General features: G+C 38.8%; 1 protein-coding gene across 1 annotated transcript; it reads left to right on the forward strand.

Annotated features, from left to right (window-relative positions):
- Positions 1–212: 212 nt before the first annotated feature.
- Positions 213–12,567, forward strand: LOC129108901 (up-regulator of cell proliferation-like). The gene is made up of 2 exons (XM_054620829.1): positions 213–249; positions 7,553–12,567. The coding sequence occupies exons 1-2, from the start codon at positions 213–215 to the stop codon at positions 12,232–12,234; spliced, it is 4,719 nt and encodes a 1,572-aa protein (XP_054476804.1). The 3' UTR covers positions 12,235–12,567.
- The last annotated feature ends 255 nt before the right edge of the window (positions 12,568–12,822 follow it).

Genomic DNA, 12,822 nt, shown 5'->3' on the forward strand with positions numbered 1-12,822 from the left:
TGAAACTGAATGTAACTATATCTAATAAATGAAAGACTAAGGATACTTTATGTTCAGTGTTTCAATTGATCTGATTTGATTGTGTGCAACTGATTTGCAACGTTTCCCCAAGAATACTTGGTTCTGTGAAAATAACAGCGGTTGTATGAAACTAAAGATATTTATTTTTTCCTCTAGCTGTTAGCACAATGGACTTAAAGGAAAGTCAAACCATGTCTACAATGAAGACAGAGGGACAAGAACTTGCAGGTAAGCAACCATTTAGAATAAATATATACCCACGAATAATAACAAAGAAAATAATTTTATTAGAACTTGAAAATTGAATCAAATGAACGGCAATAAATAAGAAAATAAATAAACAGGGGCCACAGGTAGAGACAAAATACAAATTCTAACCCGCCAGAGACCTGGGAGCTGATGTATAAACCATCAAAATCAACTCATTAAACAAAAAGTGCGATTTAGCCAATGTACAACCACACAAACGGCATGCAGACAACAGCGTAAGAAGAACGCAGTACAGCGAATGAATAAATAGTGGAAAGAACATTGTATCAACATTGTTCATTAAGAAGGCTAACTGCTGCAGGAACATAAGACATCTTGAACCTTTCGGTGGAGCATTTTGACAATAATGAGTCAAATTTATTGTATTTGTCAACATTCAACAATGTTGTTTGTTATTCTGATTGAATTTTGAATATTCTGTCACATATATGACAACAAGGAGAGTTTGATTTCCAGCTCCTAAACTTCATCAAACATTATCTCCAATATTTGAAGAATTAGTTTCTCAGAAATGTAGCTTAGTGTCAGCACTCTGACCCAAAGCTCCTACCAATTAAAGGCAATTAACAGAGACCTGAGCTGTTTTGTTTACTAGGATATACGCTCATGTCTGTAGGCCTACTGAACTACTCCATTTTAGTACAGTTACATCCATTACATGTCAGCTTTATATGCTTGAACCATTTTATTAGAGATCTTAAACTTCCACCTCCAAATTAGGTAGCCTTTACCCACTGTGCTTGATCTTCTTTGAGAAATTGAGTCTGCCGTGACCTGGAAGATACAGATGGCTGGATTTGACTTTGGTTCAGTTTGAAACTAGTAATTAAATACAGGTTTTCAAATCAGTTTCAATGCAGTACTAGCAGCAACACATATGCTGAAAGACATATTAGTTTCTGTAATGATTCCTTCTATCAATACTGGCCTCAAGGTAATCCCATGAGAAAATGCCTCATCTCTACAGAGCACTTCAGCCTCTTGCATGTCATAATTTTGCTTTTAGCAAACCGGTTATCTCAGCGTATATCAGAGCAGGGAAGGTTTAAGGCACTATCAAGTTGCTTAAGGGAAGGGATTTCAGAGTTGGACCCAAACTAATGACTTAAAAGTCACTCAAAGGTGTCGTCTGCTGCTGCTTTTTTGACCATTCTTTTTTATTTCTTCTTTCAAAAGCTTTGTGGAAGTATACTAAATACAGTGTACAATGCTAAGTTGCTTGAGTATTTCTTTGACCTTTTGGCCATAGTTTTATTTATTTTTTTAAATACACTAGTACAAGAGAATGTGTTAAAGTGGTAAAATATTTTTAAAAAAACCACATCAATTCAAATTTAACCCAAAAGATTAAAAGCCACATCAATACACAAAAATACAAAAAAAGATTAATTGTATTAATTACCTGTCATTTATTAAATAAGCTGACCTGACCTTATCTGAACGTCCCTTATGGAAACACTATTAAAGGGTGAACAAAATATTAATTGGAGGTTTTTGCAGATCATTTTTTTAACTGACATTTCTTGTGCCTTTACTTGGTAGAAATCCTTAAATAATTCACACCCTCAAAGGGCCCTATCTTAAACCTGATGCAAAGCGGCACACAGCGCAGTGCAACTCTCTCTTAATTTCAGGCCAATGCACGTGTCACTTTCATGTCCAGCGCCCAAGCTGTGTTTGTAAATGGACTTGGTCTTAAACTGAGGATCGGTCAGGCCCGTTGCTGGAACATCGCTATCTTAGATAGATAGAGAGAGAAGGAGTAGTCGAAACAAGATTATATAAAAGCATGAATTGATATTAATAACAAATAATTACTTTTCTGAATCAGCATGAGATAGAAATGAAAGTTCTGAGTTGAAGGATGCAAAACTGCACAACTTTCTTTATTTGCTGCTTGAAAGTCAAAGTTTCTGGCCACAGGCTTTATATTAGAAGCCACCTACATCACGTCAGAAAATATTTCTTTTTGGGCATTTTAGTTGAATAAGACTACACACTGAATAAGACTATTTCAGTTGTGCTTTCATTTAACTGAAGAAAGGGTTGTAACATCAAACACTTAATGTTGTTGAGACATGTCCTGAGAGCTTTAAAGCAGTTGGCATAGTTCCAACACAAGGGTAGTTATAACAGTATGTCGTCAGCATAGCTGTGAAAAAAAAACATTTTTACGAATTTTTTGACTTAGTAGCGCCATGTAGAGGGAAAAAAGTATGGGGCCAAGAAATAAGCTCTGTGTTACCCCACAGGTGATGTCTGCTGTGGGCGACGATAACTTGCCTACTGTGAAAGTTTCTTCTGAAAAATATGACAAGATTACTTTATTTTCCCAAGGAAAATTTGTCAGTGCTGTATCTGCTCTTTTAAAAATACAAAGTAACATCCGATGATAGTCAAAGACAGCCTGGAGTGTGTTACTATATGACTCCCTTGATTGTCATGGCTCTTTGTGTTAGCCAGGTAATCTGTCTGAGATGCCATACCACAGGATGCTCTCAACTACGTCAATCGAGAAGAGGAGCAACAGTTTTCTAGTTGACAACATAGATTCTCAGCCTATGAAGGAAGTGTAGCCCCTGTTGGACCCTAGGGCCTATTTTCTAACAGAACACTCCATGCCAAATTGTTATCAATCTTAATGCCCCGGTGTCTGAGTCAACCAGGGCTATGTTCTAGTCATGGATAACCACTGGTTAGTGGTCTCCAAAGGATATGGGGTCGAATACCATCTCCTATGTTTTCCTGACATTGAGGATGAGGATTTTGTTGCACCACTGGACTAATTTCTAAATCTCATGTTTGTTTACAGCTATACATCTGATGTATCAGACATGAGACCCAGGATGGCTGTCTCATCAAAAACTTTAGGATGTAATTGTTAGCAGTGCTGCATGTGCATTCATAGGGGAATAGGGTGAACAAGAATGTTGAACTGACGGGGGTTTGGGCAAGGTCTGGTTCAGACCGGCAGGTCAGAAAGAGAGTGTGAATATTATAGCAGTGAGCCATGTTTTCAGCTGACGGAGCCCTGAGAGAGATCTCTCTTAGGACACAGTAGAGGTAGACACAAATTAAAACAACAAATACGTTTTGGATGAAGGTTTGACAGGTCTCATTTCAAAGAATCCACTAAACGCAGGTTCAGTCAGGAACACTTGCGTCATAGATTTGATCCATTTATTGCAACAATGGAAATATAGTTATACTTGGCGGCTCCACTATTGACATGCTCCCTGGATGGCCAAGCAGCTACGGAGCCAAAACAGGGAGCACCATACATAGACCCCCGGGTCTACAGAAATGAGCGCGAGGTTAGGATTTAAATTCCATTTCGACAATTGTTATGTAAGGTTAGCTCAAGACTAAAAAGGGGTGGAGGCTGGGGTGGAGGAGGCGAAGCTTTGCCAGCGGTATGGTCGTAACGCGTTGGTGTAACAAGGATCAGTGAGAAGGGAGTCATATTTAAATGGACTGCTTTTGGTGAGAGTGAGCAGTGATTGGTGTGTGGCCGATTAGAAGCTATGATTCGATCGGCTGGCTGTCAGCTGGTCACAGCTGGGGGCGTATGACTTCCGTGTCCTGCATGAACTAACGCTAATGTAGTATATAACTTCATGTCAAGGGATGAAGGAAGATGTCCAGGTCCGCTGATGCAGTTTCAACAATTTCTTTATTGAATCAATGCATCTGAAGTCATTCTGCGCAGAATAGAGCCCACACACAGATTCAGCCTTCAGGCTGGACTTATATCTGTGTTGTGTATCCCCTCAATGTGCACAAAGACATAAAACATGTTGAGCAGTACATACATCAGTCAGACACCTTGAAACATACACCTTTTGAAATAGTTCCTGAGACCCTAGAATCTTCCATCTGTGTAAACATCACCATAAACAAGGTTGTCATGCCATACGTTGGTCATGAGATCATTATTAGGGCAGCTCTTAAGAACCCTAACTGGTCAACATCACACAGCATGCAACAACTTCATGGCCTCATTACAACAAGGTATAACAGAATATGATAAAATACACTACACTAAGCTTCATTTAAGAGAGGGCTACACAACATCCTCAGTTGAATGTTTGTAGACACTCCATCAATGTTGCTTGGAAGATAAATAGAGCGTATTGTGGTCTCAGTTACAGCTGTGCCACTCACAGGCTGGGATTATATAACCTGTGCTTGATTTCTGACCTTACTAGATCACCACACAATCAAAATTCTCCTCTCCACAGTCATTCAATGTTTTCTGCTACAACATCCTTCATCATTGTGGAAAATGAGATGGTATCCTGATTATTCCAATATTGTCAAACAAATTTAGGTTGTGTAAAAATGTCCATGCCTTGGTATTTTTAACACAAATCTGTCCGTGGTGAAGTCAGCAACCCAACTGACTCATCCTGAAACTTGGACCCTGTCTTCTTTACCATGCTTTGAGGGTGATTTTTGTAAATATGTTGATGATTCATTTATTTACTAGAGCACAGTGTAAAAATACTCTGTTACTAGTAAAAGTCCTGCATTCAAAATATTACTTATGTGAAAGTAATATTGGCATCAAAATATACTTAAAATACCAAAAGTAAAGTATACTCATTATTCAGAATGGCCCAGTTCAGATAGTACATTAACGGTAGGCTTACGTCAATGTATTAATAAAACTAATAATAATACTAATTATTGATGCTTTCATGTGTTCATCACTTTAATGTTGTAGCCAGTAAAGGTGGAGATAATTTAACAACTTCATAGTTATTAATTATGCCTATACTACTTAATAATACATCATAGTTTATTTGTTCATTTATATTTTGTATTACAAATCTGAATCTGTAAAGTAGCCTAACATGTAACTAATATGTCAAATAAATATAGTGAAGTTAAAAGTGCAATATTTCCCTCTGAGATGAAGTGGACAAGAATAGTTGTAGCGTAATCTGTGATTCCAATCCAATACACTTTTTATCAAATTCAGTGAACATCTCCTCAAGGTCCATTCAGTGCGAATGATGATAAAAGATCCTTTGTTCATACACAGCCCTGGCTCTTTAAATAGGCAACAACTAAAGCGGAACGAGCTTTTAGGACTTAATATCATTTCATACATGCAAAGCTTCTATTCAGGTTTTGAATTCATTTTAGAGTTTCTATTAATAAAGGTGTCCTGCTTTGGGTGGCAGAAAGTGGAAGAGCACAGATTTTACCAAGAGTACAAAGTTCTCTAGCCTGTTAATTTGCTCTCAAAGTGCACCAGAATGATGATGCATTTAACTTTAAAATGTACATGCAGGAAACATGTAGGTAACACTGCAACAACACATTGCTATGATAAAAAGCTAAATAAAACATTTGGTTGTAGGCCTATTAATATGTAGGCGGGTTTGTAACTTGCTGATCTTTTAGATAAAATGCCCACAGAATGGGGGTTGGAACTCTCTCAAATCCCTGAGCTCTCTCCATTCAGGTGAATGCTTGTCCGAGGTTCACTCGGTTATTGTTGCTCTCCCTCTGTGCCTTCTGTGTCTCCTCCATCCGATGGGCTCTTTTTCTTCTGCCGAGTAGAGTCTCCAGCAGTTTTTTTTAAACTTTATTAACAACACAGTAATATTACAATTAGGGCTGTACCAGAATATTCAACTATAAGTTTGTTCTTTGGGTTGGTATTGGTTGTTTTATTTTGGTATTATTTTGCTATTTGGTTTGTGTTTTTTTTTGCATAAAACACACCAAACCTTTCACTTCTTATTCAATAAAAACAAAAAAATACACACAACAATACTTTAGAATAAAAATATCATTTAGATTTAATTGATTTAAAATAATTAAACTGAAACAGAAAGACACGCGTTGCAGCGCTATGCCGTCCATCTCGCCATTTCCGATAGCTAGTGGGTAAAACAAACGCGCTATCCTCTCTGTTTTGGTTGTCCAAAGGTTGACGCACTTCTTTTCTGCCAGGATTTCAGCACACCATGCCAACTAGCATGCTGCCTGAGCTACCTTATAACTAAACAATCTTCTTCAGCTACCTCACCTTGATGATCAACAAAGCGTACACTTAAGCTTCTTAGACAATATGACAATAGACAAAGTGCTTAAACTAATATCTCACTTTCGTTTTTTGTGCTGTTTTTCTTCTGTTGAAGACAACAATAAAAGAAAAATCACACTACTGTCTAATTTATTGTTGTTTGCTTGCAAAACACACTGGAAAGCATTTAAAGGTTCAAGTCTTTCAGGTTTTTAGAACTTGATGATGCATGACAGTGAAGGATGTCTTACTTGTTTGACAGTTTCCTCCCTTCCTCTTTCCTTGAATATTTTCTTTGTATCTGTTCCGAGCCACTTGAAGGGTCAATTAACCAAAACTTTTATTTGTCTAGAGATATTGACATAGTTTACTCTGAGATTTACGCCTTGAACCCAATACAATGCAATAAAATTCGTGCTTTTTACAGAAATGAAAACTGTCATTTAAAAAACACAACATAATAGAAAAGTTGTGTTTGAAGAAACAGCTTACCCATTACTCTAGACAATTAAAAAATCTCACAGTGGACAGTTTTACTGGAACTATATTCTACGAAATGAATAATCCCACCAGTTAAATTAATTTCATCAAATGTTTGAGTTTAAACAAAAAAATATTTGACACTGGTTTTAAATACCACTTGGAGAGCCCAAGGTGGGCTGCACGGTGGTGTGGTGGTTAGCACTGTCGCCGGGTTCAATTCCCGGACCAGACGGCCTTCTGTGTGGAGTTTGCATGTTCTCCCCGTGTCAGCGTGGGTTCTCTCCGGGTTCTCCGGCTTCCTCCCACAGTCCACAGACATGCAGCTTAGGTGCATTGAAGACTCTAAATTGCCCGTAGGTGTGAATGTGAGCGTGAGTGGTTGTTTGTCTCTCTATGTAGCCCTGTGATAGGCTGGAGACCTGTCCAGGTGAACCCTGTCCAGGTGAACCCTGTCCAGGTGAAACCTGTCCAGGTGAACCCTGCCTTCAATCATTGACAGCTGGGATCGGCTCCAGCACCCCTGCGACCCTTAACTGGATAAGCAGGTTACGGAAAATGGATGAATGGATGAATGAGAGCTAGTTAACTTGAGTACAACAAACTGTAATATAATTGTATTAAATATATAAGATTTATTTTTAAATCACTTAAATATCAAAGACACTGAATAAATAGATACCCTAAAGAGGGAAACCGTTGTGTTTTACTGAAGTGTTTCTTTTTATTTGTATCTTTTAGGCCTTTTGAAATTTCTCTCAAGACTTGGAATGGAGGAGTTTTATGCTAACAAGCTCACTCTTCGGTCTCTTTTGGAGATTGACGAGCACAGCATTTACGAAAAGAAAAGCGAAGTTGTTAAATCAGTGGAGGACATACCATGTTGTTTTCTTAGAAAACTATTTAAAGTCAACGCTGAATGCAGGAACTTTACACAATTATCAAACGATCAGGAGGAAAACAATGATCTCTTTAGCCTCGACCTTTACACTTCTGATGACTCTGCTGAGCACAAGATTAACCCTCTTGACCTCATAGTTGCAGTCTTCCTTTGTGCTGACAGCTTCTTGCAACAGGAAATGGCCCTCAAGATGTCAATGTGTCAGTTTCCTGTCCCACTGCTGTTGCCCCACTGCAATAAGAGTCAGAGTACCCTGATGCTGTGGGCTCTGAGAGACATCGTCAAAGAGTGGCGTCCACATGAATTGTCTCAATCAAGAGGGTTTGTTGAAGACAACATCGTCCAAGCAAATATACCATTTTATTCCTTTGTGAGGCTGAAAAACTGCAGTTTGTCCAAGTCCCAGGTTTTGAATCATGTCCTCAGCAGTGGCCAGCAGCATCACAACATGTTCATACACAGAGATATGGAAGTGGGAACACATGACAGGAAAATTGCCAATGGTATGGTGGAGGTTTACTGGTACCTTCCCTGTGGCAGAGAAAATCTTGACATATTTCCAGAGCCAGTTGCCTTTGCCAATCTGAGAGGAGACATTTCTGAGTCTCTCACACAGTTCACTTTTCTTTTTCAAGTGTCAACTGCTACCTTTGTATTCCTGGACAAAGTTGAAGAAAATGAGCACAAGATTCTGACTTCTCTTCAAGATGTGAAATCCAAACTGTTCTTTGTTGTTAACCGCAAGGAGGGGAATACTGAAGAAGATATGATGTCTGTCAAGAAAACAGTGGAAGAACTACATTTACCAAACAGCAGTGTGAAAATAAAAGACTCAAGGGTAAATGTAGCAAAGTTTTCAAAGAAACTTTGTGGAGCCATCAAGGAATCATTGACAGTTGGAACAACCACAATAAGCATTGAAAAGATGCTTGACAAAGCTGTTGAACATAAACTGTCTGCGGATGAAAGCACAAGTGATGACCAAAAGAAGGCAGCTGAGGAGATTGTGAAAGGAATTGGGGTGCGGAGTATACCAGACTACAAGAACCAACAACTTCCTTTACAAGGTGCTAGCTGGAAAAGGTTATCCCAGTTAGAAATGGAAGAATGTAGGTTAATAAAAGCTGGTGATCTGGGACTGGAAGAATATAAATCTCAGCTACAAGCAGAAAAACAACAGATTAAGGTGGAGCTCGGCAAACACAAACTATCTGAAGCTATGAAGAGTTTTACAGAAGCATTGTCCACAAGTGACAAACAGAAAAGAGATTTCTTCCTGAAGTGGATGAATCTTAAGCTGAATTCAATTTCGCGATCTGTCATACAACCATCTTTACTTCGTCTTAAATTGACAGAGCACAGCAAAGAAACAAAGAAAGATGTGAAAGAGATTGCAGAGCTGGATCAGGCTTTGCTGGAGAGCTCTTTAGGAATAGAGCATTACATGAGAGAGATGGGACTGATCTATGAGGTTTCCCTGCAGTCACAAGACACTGCTGATAAAATGTCTCATCTCCCTGGTTTGGCTGCTGAAATGCTGTTGGATGGATATCCTTTAGAGCTCTTGGATGGAGATGCTTCCAACGTCCCAGAGAGATGGGTGACGGACGTCCTGATGGAGCTTCACAAGAAGGTTGGAGAGAAGAGCAGACTGTTGGTGCTGACGGTGTTGGGTGTTCAAAGCACCGGGAAGTCAACACTCCTCAACATCATGTTTGGTGTGCAGTTCCCTGTCAGCAGTGGCAGATGCACTAGAGGAGCTTTCATGCTCTTCCTCAGAGTGGGTGAAGATATGCAATGCAAGCTGAACTGTGACTTCATAGTACTCATTGACACAGAAGGTCTGAAGTCTCCTCTTTTGGCACAACTAGAAGACAGTTATGAGCATGACAACCAGCTGGCTACCTTTGTCATTGGCTTGAGTGACATCACCATTATCAACATCTCAATGGAGAGCACAACAGAAATGAAAGATGTCCTGCAAATTGCAACTCATGCGTTCTTGAGAATGAAGGAAATTGGTAAAAAGCCAGTTTGTCATTTTGTGCACCAGAATGTTGCTGGAGTCTCAGCTCATGCAAAGATGAAGACCGAAAGAAAATATTTTTTGGACCAACTCAATGAAATGACTCAAATTGCAGCAGAAATGGAAAAGCAGCCTTCCATAAAGGCTTTCACAGATGTGCTGGACTATGACATGGACAAAAACAACTGGAACATCCCAGGACTCTGGCATGGGACCCCACCAATGGCACCAGTGAACACAGGTTACAGTGAAGCTGTAGCAGATTTCAAGAAAAACCTTTTGGAGACAGTGACAAGAGACAGAAGTGATGAAGTCTCACAGATCCCAGAGTTTCTCTCATGGATGAAAAGTCTCTGGAAAGCAGTCAAATATGAGAACTTCATCTTCAGTTTCAGAAACACTCTTGTGGCTCATGCCTATGACAACCTTTGCAGAGAGTTCATTGAATGGGAATGGGAGTTCAGAAAAGAGATTCTCTCCTGGCAGACAGCAGCAGAGTTGGAAATCTCAAATTTTGACAATGAATCTGAGCTTCATCATGTGAAAAAATTGGTTGATTCAAAAAGATCACAGGTGAAGGAAAAACTAAAAGACCTACAAAAAATAATGCAGAGGAGACTTCAAGAATACTACAAAAGAAAAGACAGACATGTGAATCTGATAGAAAAATACAAAACTGACTTTGCTAACCAGATCAGTGGTCTTGTAAATGAAATCCAACGTTCAGTTAATGATAACTTGGATTGTGCACTTGTGCTCAGAAAAAGTTCAAAAGAGGCTCAAGACATTCAAAGAAAACACAGAGGAATGATTGAAGAACAAGTTATGAAACTCTTGAGTGACTGCAAACAAAGCTCACCGTCTGACAAGGAACTGGAAGATGAGTTTGAAAAGATGTGGGAGGAAGTCACTGTAAATGTTTCTGGCCTGAAAGAACAAAACATATCAGAAAAAATCCTCAAACAGCTCAGAGCAAGTTTCTTAAATCGTAATGTCAACGAGGATTTACAGAAAATCAGAAACCTGAAGGAAATAGCCACGGGTCATTTTAAGGCCAAAAATGAACACATGAAAAATAAAAAAGTCTGGATCTGGAATGCAGATGTAAAGAGAGAATTGCAGAGCTTTGCAGACAGTGTCATTGAGTCCTGTACACGATTTGTACAAGATATTACAAAAACAGACAGAGATTACAATGATTCTTTTACAAAGGAGCTTCTGGAAAAAGTAGATGAATCCCTCAAACAAATCTCCAAACATTGCAAGCCCAAGTTTGAGATTGACCTGAAACTTCACATCTGTAGCATTGCCTCAAGAGAGTTCCTTCAAATGCACAGAAGATTCTTGTCAGCTAGGGATCCCAAAATTCAGCTGGAGAAGTGCAAGAATCAGTACTTGTCAGACTTTATTGATTTATACAAAGAGAGAGACGACTGCCAACGCAAAGCAGCTGATTTTGTCAGACTTTGTATCAAACCTGCTGTTGAAGAGTACATCAATAGATCTCTGGGGATTAACATTGTGGATGAGATTCTGACCAGTTGTCATTCAGCAGAGTTCAGTTCCCGCTCCTTTTTCCAGTACAACATTCAGAAAGAGTTACTGCAAATGGAAGACTTTGAAAGTTTCATCAAGTACATTACTAACTATGAAATATACGTTAAGGACCGGATATTTCAACACATCCTGCAAAAGATGTCTGAAGACAAAACTTTGATCAAACTGAAAAATGAGAATCTGCAGATCATTGTGAAAAAAATAACAGAAGCAACAGAACAGGCCTCAAAAGGAGAGGATGGTGCTCTGCTGCCAGATGACAAGGAGAGCATCACAAAGCTCATCAGCAACATGCGCAAATGTTTGATCAAAGACATTTCAATTTCAGTGGAGGATGAAAAAACCGCCCTGTTTCAAATCCAAAGCACATGCCATCAGTTTACAAAGAGCCTCACTGAATCATTGAGTGAACTGGAGGAACAACTGCAGGAGGAATTCTCAAACTCTGAAGATATGACTAAAACTCTGAACAAAGTTACAATCAAACCACAAGATGAGCTTTTCAAGCGGGTGTTTGGCTGTGGACAACAATGTCCATTTTGTAAAGTTCCTTGTGAGGCTGGAGGCAAAGACCACAAGAAACATCATGCAGCTGTTCATCGGCCACAAGGTCTTCGTAGATGTAGGATTAGAACAACTGAGAAGCTGGTTGAAACACTGTGTACAACAGATGTGCAGAGTGAACTTAGATTCAGCAACACAGACACTAACTGGGAGTACCATCCTTACAAGGACTACACCACCTACTATCCAGACTGGATCATTCCTCCTGACCCCAGCATAGAGGCATCTGACTACTGGAAATATGTCCTGGTTCAATACAATGACAGATTTGCTCAAGAATACAAAGCAAAGCCAGCTGATGTTCCAGAGGCCTGGAGGAGAATCACAAAGGAACAAGCACTGAAGGGATTAGAGGACGCCTTCAACATGAAGTGAACAACATACAATCCTGACAAGTTAAGTTTAAACAACACAATGTTTAATACTGGAAGAATTTATAATTAACAAAAGAACAAAGAAGAGCAACAGGAAACAAGAACTGAACACGTTAGGGCATTCAGCAGAACAATCAGTCAAATATTAGATGGATCAATATCATTTGAAAATGATCAACTTGTCTGCAGCATTATCTTTACTTATGAAAGTAGAAGTCTTGTATAATTCAGTATAATGACAAAATACTCAAATGTTATGGAACACATGACAGACTACAATATTTTCTGTTTTATTGTATTGTATTATATTTATGTTGATTTGTTAATTCAACTGACTTTGTGGTTCAAACTCAAATAAGAACTAAACCAGATGCAGTGAATAATGTGGAATCTTTTGTTTGATTAACTTGACGAATGACAAACGATGAGATGAACAAGTTGCAGAAAAGTTAAAAAGCTAAGAAGTTATGTTCGACTTTTAAATTGTTTCTTTAGTATATACATATTTTTTGCTTATTTTTTAACATCACAAATGTTGTGTTATCTTTAATTGATCTTCTAAAGGCCCTCACACATAATGTCTGGTGTG

The sequence above is a fragment of the Anoplopoma fimbria genome, chromosome 2 (assembly GCF_027596085.1).
Source record: "Anoplopoma fimbria isolate UVic2021 breed Golden Eagle Sablefish chromosome 2, Afim_UVic_2022, whole genome shotgun sequence".
In the NCBI taxonomy this organism is placed as follows: Eukaryota; Metazoa; Chordata; class Actinopteri; order Perciformes; family Anoplopomatidae; genus Anoplopoma; species Anoplopoma fimbria.